The sequence below is a fragment of the Pygocentrus nattereri genome, chromosome 14 (genome assembly GCF_015220715.1).
Source record: "Pygocentrus nattereri isolate fPygNat1 chromosome 14, fPygNat1.pri, whole genome shotgun sequence".
In the NCBI taxonomy this organism is placed as follows: Eukaryota; Metazoa; Chordata; class Actinopteri; order Characiformes; family Serrasalmidae; genus Pygocentrus; species Pygocentrus nattereri.
The window spans coordinates 14,336,084-14,353,034 of record NC_051224.1 but is presented as its reverse complement, the minus strand read 5'-3'; the positions used below and the strand labels follow the sequence as shown (position 1 = coordinate 14,353,034).

Here is a 16,951-nt window from a genome sequence, read left to right as displayed (position 1 = left end):
TAGAAATGCAGTAACAGCACTCAGCAGAATTATGTAGTTCTTATGAAAAAATGGGTAGAAAGGTTGTAACAAATCTGGGTTTTGTTTCCCAAAAGCTTAAATGTGTAACTGTGTTGGTAAGTTCTGTCAGAAGAACTGTCATTAGACGAGCAAGTGTTTCCTAAAACCTCAGGTCTAACAAACATTCGCAACCAGCATCAGAGAGCCAGGTGGTGTGAATGACAGCTGCGGGGCTGTAGTTAGCAGCTTACTTTCCTGTTAGTTCCTGATGAAGACTTTATCAATTCCAGAAGTTTGAATCAAACACCTTGTAAAGTTAAAATAATAACTTCTCCATCAGTTCTCTTACTTAGGACAATGTTGTTATAAAAAGTTTTGAAAGTGCTAAATATACATTTATTATTCAAGGTCATTTTATTTTCATCATAGAAGGATAAATAGCCTGTAATTCAACAACTGACTGGCTCCAAAGTCAGGATTGCTGAACAGTTATTCTGTTAAGAGCTGTGATTTACTCAATATTCACACATTTAACGAAAGTAGAGAATAATATGGTAGAGAAATGAACTTCCAACTTTTTTCTAGAAGAAGCTTCTTAGGTGTTATTTACCCTGAAATGTGCTGTGTTGCCGTATAGTGAACCAGCTTTGTATAGAAAATCACAGAAGGAAAAACAAAACTGGAGCAAATTTAAATTAAAGTCATCGTGGTCACATCATAAGTCATGTTACCTTTATATATGAACCTTTATGATACATAGATCATATTAGTGGCAACAGGTAAAACAGAATAAAGGTAAAAGAGGTTACAATGTTTTATTATTTATATTTCATTCATTTTTAGGTTGTCTTAAATTCTAATACGCAGTAGATTATATGGAACTGAACGTAGATGTTTAACCCTGTCTGTTTAATTCAAAGTGTTAAAAAGAGGTTAGAAAGCAGTCATGTAAAATGATGTATGAATCTTTTGATCTTTTGAAATCCACAAAAATGCCATTAGTGGAAGACAAAAATAAAAGACTGGCGACCTGTCCAGGGTGTATCCTGCCTTCCGCCCGAAGACTGCTGGGATAGGCTCCAGCACCCCCCCGCGACCCTGACGGAGAAGCGGCTTAGAAAATGGATGGATGGATGGATGGATGGATGGATGGATGGATGGATGGATGGATGGATGGATGGAAAAATAAAAGACAAGAAAAATGTTGGACGTAGGACCTTTAACTCTTATCCACCGCTGTATTGATATGCTCTGTGCACCTATTTAAAATAATTCCGTGGTAACATAAAACTGAGAGGAAATGGTTCAAATCCCAGATTCAATCCTGACTCAACTTTCACAGAAATAGAAGGCCAGGTGTTATGGTTGCTGGGCTGTGGCCCTCACGTGCTCACCTACTGGGGTGTTTGTGTATGTGTGTGTGAGGTTTTACAGAGCTTATCTTATCAGCTCTCCCACGCAGTCACTCTCATTCTTTCTCTAGCTTTAATTTCTTCCTTCTCTCTCTCTCTCTTTCTCCTTCTCTCATTCTAGCGCTGCTGGGTTCCTGGCAGGTTTGAGTGTTGAAGTGAAGTGTTAAGTCTGTTTTTTGCAGGGACTGACTAATTTAAATAGCACTCTTAGGGAGAAAATAGAACCGTGTAAACAAGAAAAACAAGGCTCTATCAGGAATGAACTACAATCATGCTGTTCAGAAAGATAAGTGGTGGGAAGATAGCATATTCATTTTGCCAATATGTTTTGTGTTATAACAAATACTCTGACTGTGCTGAAACATTTGATTGATGGGTTTGCATTGACAGATTGGCTGGTGATAGAACTGTATACTTTATTATCACTTTAAGCAAAAAAGGGATCAATAAACAAAAAGATTCTTTGGCTTGTAACAACAGAGATTTTGGCTCTAAATAGAACCATTATTGAGACTTTCTTTAAAGAACAACGCAACAGTTTCTCCAGAAGCAGCATTTAACCTTGCAAAGAACCATTTAAATTGTTCAGTATTTTTTCAACAAATCTTTTTAAGTTCTTTTGAAGTTGGAAGATTTATATTTACTATGAGTTAATATTTAGATAAAAAAAGACGTTATTCAAAAAGTCCTGTCCCTTTTCTCACATGGTGAGCAGTTAGATCCCATTGTTTAATTAAACATGTCCCAAAGTCTTAAGTAACCTTAAGAATCATCACTACAAAACCACATATTTTACAACTAATTTTATTGTGTTTAATATGATTTTAAATGTGTGCAGCTGTTCAAAGCTGTTTGCTAGTCGCATTCTATGAGTTCTGCTCAAAATTATACACACACATATACACACACATATACACACACAAACGTCAGAAAATGGTTTAGTTCTTTGTTTACAGCTTGCTCCTGAGAATGTCTGTATAGGCCAGAAGTCTAGAATTTTTATCTTTATATCTAATTTTACATTCATCTTTTCAATTGAGAATTCATTTAGACGGACAGACAAATTGACTTAATTTAATTTGAAAGTACCTGATCAACAACGTTAAGGATTTAAAAGCAGAGGCCTGTAAATGACCTTATCTGCCATTATTTTATGTTAGATTGGAAAATGTATTTGATGTCATGAATGAGGTTAATTTAAGTAAGTAATTAGATAAAATTATGTTAAACATTACTGTCCATCTGTCAGAGACCACATTCATTTAATTTCTGGTGAAAACAGCCATTGACCTCTTAAAACCCCAGGCTTATTACATACTAAGACTTATTATTCAGTAACTACAGGGACTTCGGTGCAAATGGGCTGAGCTGTTCTTAGGTTGTAGAAGTGTGTATTAGAACCTTGGACCCGCTAGTGGCTGTTTAAAGGGTTAACTACAAATTAATTTCAGTGTTAAATAGAAATAATTAAACATGATACACATTCTCTTGGTATGACAGTATTCACCCTTTATTACAGCTTTCATTCTTTTCAAGAAACTTGCTTTGAATTTTTCATAGACAGCTGCAGGATTATTTTTCGCACCCCTCCAAAAGTTCAGTCTCAGATGTACTGTTTTGATATTCTAGTGCAGTTTTTTTTCCTTTTTATCACTAATGGCTTCTTGTTGGCTACTTTTGACAATACTTACTTTACTTCCTTTCAGAGTCATAGCTTTGTGCTGTCTTATCACAGTGGAAGGATAGACAGAAACACCAGTTTTTTCAGATCTTAAGTAAGAGTGGAGTTTGATTTTCTCCTCTCTCTAAAAGATGAAAGGTTTAAGTACAGTTTTTCTGATGGGGGCAGTTTTGGTGGTCTACCAGGTCTTGCACAGTTTGTTATGAGGCCCTTTTTTGTATATTGAGAGTTTATAAAGAGACCTTTATTATATTTGAGGAGGTTAGTGTCTGTTTGTAGGGAACAGACTATCAATTATGCCTTTAGGAGCAGCATTTGTTTTAAGGATTTAACTGATTGGTTTTAAGATTGGAAGGATGGAAGAGTTATGAAGAGTAGGAAGTAAAGCATAGAAACATTAAATGTATTTAATATTTGATATTATATGTAGTTGATGAAGCTTTTAGATAATTGTTGAATAAATGTTTCCTGCTTCTTTGACACTTACTGACCATTTTGACTGGACTGTGTCTGACTTTTGCACAGTACTGTCCTGCCTTTTATACAGTTGTATGCAAAAATTTGGGCCTCTGTGGTCAAATGACATGTTACATGTGTTGATTTTCTAAGTGAAAACAAGTTAACATCTTCTACAGAGAACATATAGAGTTACTGTTTATTTACTGGATCTAACATATTAGGAAAAAAAACATTAAATTTGGCTTGTGTGCACTTATGCCAGATTTGTTATTTTATGGTTTCCAATGTATTATGCTCAGCATATAAATAGAAATTGTGCACCAACATTTTCAGAAAGAGTTCCCTGTAGAGAATGTGATAGTATGTGCATATGACTGTATAATGTATAATGTTATGTGAACTGTATTGATGTAATGTATTACCTAATATTATAAATTTCACTAGATGGAGTACTAAAGGAAAACCAGAGAGTTATTAACATGACTTTAGTAAGTGGTGTGTGTGTGGCTATGAATAATTTAACATCAATTCGCATGGCATATGTGAAGGCAAATTCTCACCTCTATTTTAAGCCTCATCATGCACACATATACACACACTTTGATTCTCACAAACTTGCACATACACACACATTGAGTCATTCTTCGCAGCTGTCCACATGCCTGTCCGCACCTCCCACGGTTCAGAGTGTGTCTGACACCTGAAAAACAGTGAGAGGAAAAAAGGGAAAGAGAAGGAACAGGCTAGAAGAGAGGAGTGGGCGGCTTATATAAAGACACAATGGCACTCTGTAGTCTACTGTCGAAAACTGTTAGAGCCAGCTCTGAGAACACTGTGTATGTGTGTGAGAGACTAAGTAAAAGAGAGAGACAGAGAGTGTATAAGGAGAAAATGCTGGCCATATTTAATTCATGCAAGATAAGCTAATTGGTTTTTACTTCACATTCACATGGTCATTTTCTGCATCTAGGGTCACCATTATCAGTTACATTAGTTATCAAGGAATCCACTGATTATTCAGTCTTAGACATCATGTAACTGCTTTACACTATACTGTGTTCTTCAACTATCTTACTTATGTATTTAGTACATGAAATTAAAATTGTATAGTATAGGGAATAGGAACAGGACTTGAATTCTTACCCATTAGAAACAAAAGCTAACATGGAGAGAACAGTTTAAAATATGCATCATCATGATGCAAATTGCCAACTAATCATGGCCAATTATTTTTAAAGGTAATTTTTTAAATGGATGTTAATCAAGTATCTGTGACAGCCCTGATGCAATAGATTGCATTAATAAAACACTTACAAATACATATATATATATATATATATATATATATATATATACACTGTTGTCAGAAAGAACCTCATATCTCCAATTATTTGATTATTTGAGCGTTGCAGCTCAAATTTGTAGCTTTACATTGTGTGATAACTTCATAATGATTGGACCAATAGAAATCAGTCTTTCTGTCTTTACATATTATCCTGGTTTGGGATTTTAAGGGGTTAACGTTGAAAATAAAAAATGTTTTTGCCCTCTCCTGTAAAGTTACTATTGTGGAAATACTTGTTTTTCTTTGTACAGAGACATGCATAATACCAAATTTCTTTCATCTGGTATCACATGAATGCAGTGATTCATCAAAACATCAACAGAAGCTCATCAAGGCATGTCTGTGATTAATCAAGATGCTCACAGTGAACAAGAAACAATGTTTTGATTGATTAGAATCCCATCTGCATCTGCTCATTCTCTGATATCAACATTGCAATGGCTGATATGTTGGTAATGATGCATTGCACAGCCCAACTGCATAAATACAATCCCTAATATGTTGAAAAAAATACTTTATATACTAAACAGACATGTTAAGGTCTGCAGAAATGTACTATTTTTGAATTCATCGTTTTTGCAAGAGCCTAATCCAAAGCCTTGATGTCCAGTTTTATCACCTTTCTGCTTGTTGCTCTGCTCCAAACTTGCTTGATTTCTTGTTACACACCTTGTTTACTCCTGTTTACACTGTGCATCTGGGAGCTCATTAGTTATAGACAGTATTTGATTATAAAACACATTTTTTCTTGTGAGGGTCTGAGAGAGATTACATGACTGTTTATGAACCTCAGTGTTTAGAGTACATGGAACGTGCTGGGTTGAGGTCAGAGGCTTAGCTGAGGACACACATTCTGAGAGGCATACACTTTGCAACTGTGCTAAAGTTTGGAATCTGTTTTTTTTTTTCAATAATATAAAGCTAATTTGTTTCCAGGTACAGTATAAAATTATTTTAATAAGCTAGTTCTGCTAGGAAGTTAGGAAACTGTAAAAACAGAAATCTTAGATCCCTCAGACTAAATGTTATCCAGAGGACATCATATTTCAAAAATGATAATCAAATCTGAAGCCAAATCATTTGACAAAAATCACTGTAAATAGATGATTATAGTATATTATTCATCATTAATAATAGTTTTTATTGCTCCAAAGATACTTAAATATTGCATATCTTCTGTACATATTGTAGTGTACATATACAACAATTAGTTTTGCTGTCTAGTGTGTAGTATTTACATTCTATATTGTGTAAGTTTTTATAAAATATCAAAAATAATAAATGCCACATCTGATCCCAAACCATTGAACGGGAGTGGACAGAACTCAAAATCATCTCTCCTCTTTCTCTTTTCTCTCTCAGGGCTCAGCGGATTCCTATACCAGTCGCCCCTCAGACTCTGACGTGTCTCTAGAGGAAGATCCCGAGGCCCTGAGGAAAGAGGCTGATAGGCAGGCGCTGGCCACCCTAGAGAAAGCAAAGGTCTCTCTCTTTCTCTCTCTTTCTTTCTTTTTACATACTAAGGTTTATTATTAACTACAGAGATATCAATGCAAACGGCTTGAGTTATTCTTAGGTTATAGAAGTGTGTAATAAAATTTTGGCCTGGCTGGTGGGCCTTGGCCTTTTAAGGGGTAAAACATTTTCGAGAGCATTTTTGTGTTGCTCAGCATTTTAGGTATCCATTATTTTGCTCTTATTAAGCCTTATCATGCCAAAAGCAACTTCTCTAGCCAGCAACTACTAATTAATGGGCAGCCCATTGCTACATTATAAAGTAGTAATTAAGGTGAATGAATTTTTCATTCTTTTTAATGCTCTTATTACGCTTTACTGAGAACAAGTTAAGACAACAGGCAAAACGTAGACAGGGCCAAAGAAAAATAATCATTTAAATTTCTTTGAGGTTTGGTTCACATGCGTTATGCATGGTTGATATCATAATAATACATTAATAAATAAATAATATTAGCCAATCGAACTGTCTTAATTCAACTATGCATTTTGACTTTTGGAATGATTGGAATGATTAATAATTATTATTATATAAGTCAATTATTGGCTTAATAAGACTTAATCAAAGTGTTACTAGTGCTCTGGAAAATGCAGGATAATTCAGTTTAGTTATTGCTTTATAATATAGCTGTAACAGCCAGTTCATTATTAATTACAAGTTTGTTAAGCCTTAATAAGCGCAATGTGGAACATTATAATGTCCCCTTTCACCTCTGATTTTTCATTCCTGTTGTCCTTTCATTCCTTCCTTTCTCTTTCTCTCTGTCTACTGAACATCATTAGTGTCAAATCCAGGTGCGACATCTAGGTTGATGACTAGAATTGATATGGTTTCATGTGGAATTGAAGAAGAATTTTACTGATTTTTTTAAATGTCTGTGTAATTCAGTCACTGAGATATAAACAAAGTCTTTCAGAGTGGCTTGATGTGAAATGGTTCATTGTAGTGAAACATACCCGTTCAGATTTCATACAGTGCTAGTAATAGGAACCAGGGGTCATGATGTCTGCAGCACAAATATAGTGATTTTATTTACCATCCAAAACAACCTGTATATATGTATACTGATTATTTGTACATTGACCATGGTAACAATGTTAAAACAGAAAATATTGCTTTTTGGGACTGTTTTGCTTTGTGACACTCAACATGTACCTCTCTGCCATGAATATGTATCAAAAATGTGTTTTGAGCCACAAAAACTCAAAACTATAGTAAAACAATGTCTCAAACAAAAGGCCCTTTAAGTGGGGTGGATTCGTGACTATCATGGAACAGTATACAGACCAGAAGCACGTCACTGACAGTGCTAAACCCGCGCCTCACATTTAGCATTGGTCAGTTGTATTTGATCCTCCTTTAATATTCTGAAACACTCTGTTCTAATTAACAGCTCTAATTAGACAAAAAAAGACTGAGGCTGTCATATCTGAGAACTGTCATTTATCTCACTGCAAGGATCTCAGTTTATACATGAAATTAACTCTCTCCACCACAAAAAGGAAGAGGCGTTTTATTGATTTCAGTACCCGATCCAAGTGCTACTATGACCTGGAAATCAAGGCTGGTTTATTGTACTTTTCAGAATATACATTATTTTTCATAACATGATTTATTCCTTATTAGTATTTATTACCATTCTGACTGTCTCTCTGTGCCTCTGCTCTTTCTTCACAGACTAAACCAGTTGCGTTTGCTGTGAGGACTAATGTTGGTTACAATGCAGGCCCAAACGATGATGTTCCAGTGCAGGGCATGGCCATTTCATTTGAAGCCAAAGATTTCCTGCACATCAAAGAGGTCAGTTCTCCTTCTCATCTTTCACTGCCGTTTTCTAAATTGAATTGCGTTCACAGAGCCCTTTTTCAAATCATTTGTTTGTGTATTAGTCAGCTTACCACAGCCTAGAAACTATAATAAAATTAATACTAATGAAATAATATGGTCATTTTAATCTATGTGTGATTGTGGTTGAGGGACTGAATACTGAATTTGCACTCAAGTATTCTAAATGAAGTATTCTAAATGTTGATATACCATTGGTAATTTGAGTCGGGTGTGAACCATGCTGATTTAAGATGGCCTCAAATTAGCTCTGTAAGAACTGATTCAAAACACTGAACATAATTTATTATTCTCTGTTCAAGGCTAAAAGTACAGCAATATCAGACTGTTCATCTGTCTGTGTGTTTCTGCCAACAGAAATATAATAATGATTGGTGGATAGGGCGCCTGGTGAAGGAGGGCTGTGAAGTGGGTTTCATCCCCAGTCCAGTAAAGCTGGAGAGTACTCGTCAGCTGCAAGAGCAGAGGAGTAGACAGAACCGCCTCAGCTCCAGGTAACAATCAATCACAACACCAACACTTCAAGTCCACTGATTTTTCTAAAATTCTGCATAAATCAATCATGAACAGGCCATCAAAGTGTTTTGGTGTGAGATGATCCATTATAGGTAAACTTATAACTCAGACTCCTTAAAGTGATGGTGATAGGAACCAGGAGTCACAACATCAATAATGAAAATATAGCCATTTTAATTATTATCCAAATGACCAGTGAACATATATATGTGTCTTTGGAGTGTTTTAATGTAATGTTGATAATGGTAAGCCCTGTACCTTGCTAAATGAATGTAAAAATGAATGCATAAAAAGTGTGTCATGTAATGTATCTGTGACCATTTGATTTAATAAGCTGCTGAAATTATTTGGACATTTGGTTTAATATCACTGTCCTAAACAACTTTGACTTGCAACATTTCAATGGAATGGCACACTTTACATCAAAACATGTTTACATTGTAAAGATTAAAATGCAGTTTATGATGAAAATATATTTTTTAGAAGAATTCCCTTCAACGATTATCCAAGCACAAAGCACATACAATAATCCTGAGCTAGTTATCTTACACTATATCCAGATTACTACTATTATGACTACAACAAGATCACCATGTTCATGTTTTTAAAAAGCCATTTTCCACATTTTTACTGTCCGTCCTGTTGTCCATGATGTAATTAACGTTATTGTAATTTTCCAACCTTTACAAGACAGTAGTGCGTCCTGCTATGATGTATGGTTCGGAGACTGTGGCTCTGTCTAAAAGACAGGAGGCTGAGCTGGAGGTGGCGGAGATGAAGATGCTGAGATTTTCGTTGGGAGTGACAAGGATGGACAAGATTAGAAATGAGCAGATCAGAGGGACAGTGAAGGTGGAGCAGTTTGGAGATAAAGCCAGAGAGGCCAGGTTGAGATGGTTTGGACATGTGTTGAGGAGGAATAGTGGATATATTGGGCAAAGAATGTTGGAGATGGAGCTGCCAGGTAGAAGGAGAAGAGGTAGACCTCAGAGAAGGTTTATGGATGTAGTGAAGGTGGACATGGAGATGGTTGGTGTGAAAGTAAAGGAGGCAATGGATAGGGCAAGATGGAGGCAGATGATCCACTGTGGCGACCCCTAAAGGGAGCAGCCGAAAGAAAAAGAGTCATTTTCCAACCTCCCTTTTTCCCTTAGTTAAAAGGCTGTTTGTGTTGCTGTGTAAATGATCTTATTTCTGATTGGCTGCTCTGTATTGTGCCTTATTTAAAAAATCGTTGCTCAAATGTGCAGAACAAACTGTTCAGACTGACACAGTAAACAGAGCAAAGTACTTGATATATTGCCTGCAGTAACAATATTCCATATCATTTCAATGTGAATAGGCAGTCATATGTCATTACATTACTGATATTTATTTAATTATAAATTCAGCCAGTCATTTTAGAATCATCTATAGCTCCGTATATATTCTCTCTGTTTCTTCCTGTTATCAGTAAGTCTGGTGGGAGCTCCAGTCTGGATGTTGCCTCAGGAACCCGCAGGCCTACCCCACCTGGAACAGGTATACTCAAACAGGAAATGACGGTGCTTTTTAGTTTGTTATGCTGCTATGGAGATATGATATGGACCCTCCTCCTTTCCCAACAACCATACAGTTCACCACATGACCAGAATACAAAATGTACAGCTTCCTCAAAATCAATCCTGGGGAGTCCGACCCTTTTTCAGCCCACTCCACCCTCATCTTTCCCTTATCCTCTGTCTTGTTCTTTGCCTTCCTCTATCTACATTTACAGTCCCTGGTTTCTCTTTTTTTTGCCTTTCTACCATCCCTTTTAATTCACATGGTTTCTGTCTCGCAGTGATATATCATATCTGTCATAGCATTTTCATGATTCTGCAAGCTTGTTTTTGTCTCACTGAGTGCAACATTTCCTCCATTAGTTTGTAGCTTTCAATCTCCACCTCTGATTTCTCTGAGTCAGAGACTGCTCATAGTGTACATCATGTTGCTCTTCTTTCCCTCTCTTTTCTTCTGCCTACACTTCTTTCTGTCTCTCTTCCCCTTTTCTCTTCTGTCTCTTTCTCTTTACCCCCCACGCCACCCACCCACCCTCACAATTCCAAATTGGTTCGGCCCCCTGTATAGCTGATATGTCCTCAGCGCTTTATGATGACTCATCGGATTTGGAAGCTGAGGAGGCGGAACCTGTTGACATGCGTGACCGCAAGGGCGTGGCCGGCAGTGTCACTTCCCCTCAGGGCAACATACCCCGTCTGCCCTTCTTTAAGAAGGTAACCATGGTGATAACCTTCGCCCAAGCGTGCATCAGGAAATGCCCACACTAATGCCCAGTCAACTCTTAACTAAGTGCCTTGTTTGCATATGCGGCCGTCAGAACTGTATGTTTTCCTGCCATCGTGATAGTGTTTTGCTGATGCACCAATTTCTCATGTGTCCAGTTTTTTACCTACACTGACCTTAACACACTGTGGCTGTTTGCATCACAGTGCCTGACATTTGAACATGTTAATATGACAAGGATTGAAGTTTCTGAACAGCTGGTTTAACATTGATGTGTCTGTAAGCTGGGAGGGCACTGAGCAATACACAGTAGGACATCTATAGGCTAATAACTTAGACTTTTAAAGGTTTTGAAACTTTTGTCTATCTGTAGTTATTTAACAGACAAATTTAAGCTGTTGTCACTTAACTATAGCATTGTGTAATTTGACATTTTAACTTGAAGTAACTACTGTATGTACCTCATCACATTTGATTAAGTTTATAATACTGATTATATAAACATTTTTTCACTTAAGAGGTTGTATTTTACTGATTTTCAAAGCAATTAATTTTGCATTATGCTAATGCTGTGTTCCTTAATTTAAAATATCCAGGGGCTGAAAAAATGTACAATATATTAATAATTTGATCATATTAATTAAACTTACATTTAACAGTAGAATTACTGTGCCCCAGTCAAGCTACAAGTTTACTTGTTGAATTTAAAAAACACCTAAAATTTAGGAAAAAATGGGAAAGCATTTATGTGACTTGCCCAAATGTTATTACACATTTTATATTTTCAACTAAAAAGGAAATAAAATCTTCAAATTGTATGCTAAAATTTGCAGAAAAATGCCACATTTCAGTTACCCATGGAGGCCATGTTAATTTAGTTTCACTTAGAAAATTGACATACATAATAATAAATGACAAAAACATAATTTGCCTGGGCATGTTCCAACTTTTGTAAATTACTGTATACACAGATAATGTCAAAATATTGTTAATGCAAAACTTAAAAATGAAATTGAATTTTATGTGTAAAGTAAAAAAACAATAAAATACATCTGAAGAACAACAACAAAAAATATATACTAAATAAAATACATGAAATAAAAATGTTAAAAACTAAAAATATTGTTTCATTTTCTGAAAGCAAGTGTAAAAATACATTTAAATATACTAACAGAAGAGACATTGCTAATATTTAGGGATGGACTGTTTCACAGCTGCAACCACAAAAGCATGGTCATTTTTAAGCTTCAGCCGAGACTCAGGAGTAGCCAAATAAAGGTGGAACAGGTTCACAATATAGGAAATTGCTAGCCCATTAAGAGCCTTATAAACAAATAAAACTTCCTTAAATTGGATCATGTAATGGACAGGAAGCCAGTGAAGAGAGGCTAAACAGGGGCAATATGGTCCCTTTTCTTGGTGCCCTTAAGCAATCTAGCAGCCACATTCTGTATTAACTGAATTTTCAGTACAAACAACACACCTGGATTAAGTGATAACAGCTGACTGCAAGAAATTAAGCAATCATAACTTTTCATTTAAGTGTATTTTTTAAGTTTGTAACTATTTTTTGGCTAAATCAGTCCCTCCTAGCCTTCTAAAACATATTAACAGCTTGTCGATAACCTCATGTGCTTTGTGCTTCTGTTTGTTTGTTTGTTTGTTTGTGTTTGCTTGCTCTCTCTCTCTCGTGTGTGTGCGGAATGCTAGGTGGCCCAGCCAAACAGAAACAGAAGTCGGTGAGTCATCAACAGCAGCAAACTTTCAACATTTAAACCTCCTCCACATCTCTTTGTGCTTTTCTTTTAGTGTTTTCTCAGTTCTTGTTATTGGCGGATAACAAGAGATCAGAATCTTGGAGCGTTACCTAGTTGGTGATGCTTTGTTGCTGTCCACCGATATTGTCTTGTCATTGTGGCGAGGACACCCATTTCAAATTTCCTTTCACTAGATGTCCCAAACTTAACCAACCCACATTCTTATGTTGATGCCAAACGTTCTTCACCCCCTTCCCCATACACACCTACAGAGAATCAATCAGTTAGCCTACAGCTTTATATGACTCATATTTTATACACTAAAAATAACAGATAACTGAAAAGCTGCCCTCTCATTGTCTGAGGGAGGCTTGCTGAGCACACCCTCTGTCATTGTCTGGCCTTGGAGATATTTTGATACAGAAACAAGGACTAAATTCAGCTTCCCTGTCATCATGTTTTTTATGATGCAGACTCCATTTATAACAGTGTCATGAAGCATCATTCCCAAGCAAAGGAATACTGAAATATTACTTAACAGTTCTCTGTCTGTGTTTACAGAATTGCTTGCTTTTGATTAAAATTATCAAACATACCTTAAGTTATTATAGATATTATATTTTGATAAACCAATTCTATTAAGAAAATATGTGTAAACAACAGGATCAGTAGAAATGTCTAGGACTGCTAAAAGATGCGCATAACTAGGCCCTTGACTTATACATTGTATTACTTGTGTAAATGGAGCTAATTTTAGTTAAGAAGTTAATTAAGAACCATTATGTCAATGCAGTATGATTTACTTCATAAAACATGTTGTCCATTAGTTAAGCCGACAGCCGTTATTTTACGCCATTGTTGGCTTTCACAATCATAATAAACAGAACAGGAATGGGTCTATAGTTTGAGGCAAATACTCTATGTTAAAATAAAGCCGAAAACCCTTTTGTTGAGATGTGTGAGGGTCCTAACTTCTAATTTGATGCTATAATATTATAGGGCAGCAGTAAGGGATGTTTGTTTATGGAGCGTTATCTGTTTCTGCCATTAGCTGGGATCCACCAAGCATTGCCAGCTAGGAAGCTAGGAATCAACCAATTTGGCCATTTTAGGCTTGTAATTTAATAGTTGCATACAATAAACCAAAACGTCAGTTTTATTATTATTTGCAATTATTTATACATGAATTGTCCAGTAATATTTCATGATTATGACAGACCATATTGATACTTTAGTATATGAACTATTCTACAAGTATAGCGCATTAGGCACAGCATTTAATATAACCTATACATGCATTATAATGCTGAGTATGGATGATTTATACAGTGTGCTGCCACTATGAGGTCAACAACAATGTATTGTAGGCTGCCTTGGTAGAATTTTAGATGACTTTGGAGTTAAATGTAGGACAGGTATACAGAAACTTTTCTATGTTTATGTTATATAAGGTGAGAGGAAAAAGTCTAGAGCACAAGAGAACGATGTGTTCTCTTTACTGCACTTCACTGAAATACTGCAGATAAATTTGTTTGGAACAACCTCTTCACACCTGAGGAATACTCGCCCCCAATGAACACAGAAATACAACAAACACAGTTCAGGATGAGACCAACTCATCCTGACAGTATGTTTGATTGCATTATAGCGTGTGACACATTGTGCATCCCACACACAGCACCACCTGCCACATACGTACACCTGTCCGGCATCATTATCCCAGGAGCATATGTGGGTTGTTGCTGTGTGCATGCCCAAAGAAATTTGAGATTTTAGGTGATACTGAAGAGCACTGTTTCCGGTTCTTGTCAGCTGGAAATGCCAGTCAGCTGTTATATAACAGGACATTTGAGTGGGAGGGGATTCTTGTGAACTCTCAGTTTTTCCGATCAGTATCACTTTCTCCCTGCCTTAATTCAGTTTGCTTTAGGACTGCTTTACTGGCATGAACGTCACATGTTACATTTAGGGTTGTCACAATTATTTGATTCAACTTGATTACTGCAAAAAAAAGATAAACAGTTCTTCTTGATGAGTCAGCATTAAAGTATTGGATATGAGGCCCAGTTTATCTTTTTCCAGTAAAGTGTTTGCAAAGTTTGCAACCTCTGCATGGTTAGTTATAGTTCAGTCAAGTCCATTTTTATTGCTGAGCCTTTTTTGGCCTTTTTTATTATTTGAACTCTTTTTTTATTGATGAAAACTCTGATAAGTAGTCATTAAAATAATTGGCAGATTACTCCAGGGATTCAGGAAGGTGTTTTGAGTTGGGAGTTCTGGAATGTTAATCAGTAAACATGATTGCTTTTGTTGGAACTTGCTTTTGTTGGAACAAAACCTTGTATCTCCAAATTGGTCCAACTCTGGACAGACATTAAAGGAACTAGATTTTTTTTTTCATTTTAGACCTTTTCATTTGTTCAATCAACTGGCATTTTCAAATTCTGTAAAAGAGTGCGCAACAACAAACAACATCATGTTTTGTGAATGATTTACATTTAACAGAGCTTGTCATAATGTTCTATGATTGTCAGGAGACAACAAATATGACTGACATGTCAGCTGATGCACATCCTGTTTTTCAAAGAAATTTTAAAAAATTAGCTGAGTGGCAACCAATCAGATTTCCGATATGTGGCACAGAAACTGATTGTGTCATGTCAACAGTAAAGTTTGGAAAATAATAAAGTGATCAAAACATAGAACAGTAGTATTATAGGGATGCACTGATCATTCATTTTTATGGTTGATTCAGTTTTCTTTACAGTCAAAATGCAAGCACGTTTCCAATACTTTCAGTTACCCAAATTTGCAGTATAAATGACATTATCTGCTCTTTACTAGATCATGTTTTTTAATTTTATATCAGTTGCCTAATTAAATAACATGAATCAAATGAAGTGCTACATCAAAATATGAGGAAGGTAACTGGCTATTTAGCACAATGACTCATGCATAATTATGCTATAAGGGGTGTAGCAGTAGCATTCAAATAGTGTCGAGCACTGATCTGGCTCACATTATTTGCTTAAAATTGCTACATAGATCTGCTAAAATAGAAACAATAATAGGCTGGTTTTGTGTTTTGAGCAAGAATCTGCCAATTCCAATTTATCTAATTCTGCTGTGGACTGTGAACTACCTTTCAACTGCATACACTTACTCTGGACACATCTTGTCACACTGCTGTCACATTACATCTCTCTCACTTATTCACTCCATGCACTACAGCAGTGGTGTCCCCTGTCCACTGTCCACTCTCCGCTGTGTGATCTGTTACCATGTTCCAACCCTAATCTATCACACATGATCCAATTAATGAATTTATTTTTGTCTGTATATTAAAACAGTTAAAAAGGTGTGCTGGCACTAAACTCTTCAGGGGTTTCGATTAACAGGACCAATGCTGGCCACCCCTGCACTAGAGCAGTGGTCCTGAACCCTGCTCCTGGAGATCTACCTTCCTGTAGACCCTAATCGACACCACCTGATCCATCTAATTACTGCTTTCAGCAGTCCTTTATTAGCTGAATCAGCAGTGTTGCAGTTGGGTTGGAGGTAAAACCTCCTGGAGAAGGGCTGGCCCCCCTACACTTGAGAGTTCTCCACAGCAACATTAGGAGGATTCAGTGTAGACAACATTTTATGAGTAGGTGTGCTGTGTGTAACATTTTAACTGTGTCTGTATGTGTGTTTGTGATCCCTAAGATGGAGCATGTTCCTCCCTATGACGTGGTGCCTTCTATGAGACCCATCATCCTGGTGGGACCGTCACTCAAAGGCTATGAGGTAAGAACATGTGCCTTTAAAACTGAAGTAAATAGACTGAAGGCCATTCAGCTGAATCAGCTAAGGTGCTGTTTCACCCAGGCAAAATCTAAAATAGTGTGTTAGGAGAGAAGTGGTCTACATCATGCCAGAGTGCTCTAAAATTAACCATATGCAGTTCAGATCAGTATGGCATTCCTGGTAATTAAGAAAAGTCAGAAGATCAAGCAGCTCTAGGAAATGCTGACAGCAGCAGCTAGAAAACTGTAAATGGAGTTGATGTGAGTGTAGTTCCTAGGAAAAGCCTTGATGAATTAAGGGTTATCTGAAAGGTCCTCTCCCAGCTGTCCATTTGTACACTGTTAATTATTGCCAGGATTTTACAGT

General features: G+C 36.5%; 1 protein-coding gene across 3 annotated transcripts in view; it reads left to right on the top strand.

Moving 5' to 3' along the window:
* Positions 1–16,951, top strand: part of cacnb1 (calcium channel, voltage-dependent, beta 1 subunit) — a 51,828-nt gene that overhangs the window by 20,624 nt on the left and 14,253 nt on the right. For 2 of the 3 annotated variants that reach the window (XM_017686601.2, XM_017686597.2), the window contains exons 3-8: positions 6,260–6,379; positions 8,091–8,213; positions 8,616–8,752; positions 10,228–10,295; positions 12,750–12,778; positions 16,505–16,585. In XM_017686601.2, coding sequence (XP_017542090.1) covers positions 6,260–6,379; positions 8,091–8,213; positions 8,616–8,752; positions 10,228–10,295; positions 12,750–12,778; positions 16,505–16,585 — 558 coding nt within the window. Of the gene's footprint in view, positions 1–6,259; positions 6,380–8,090; positions 8,214–8,615; positions 8,753–10,227; positions 10,296–10,883; positions 11,030–12,749; positions 12,779–16,504; positions 16,586–16,951 lie in introns of all 3 variants that reach the window. The other variant, XM_037544712.1, reaches the window with a different exon arrangement.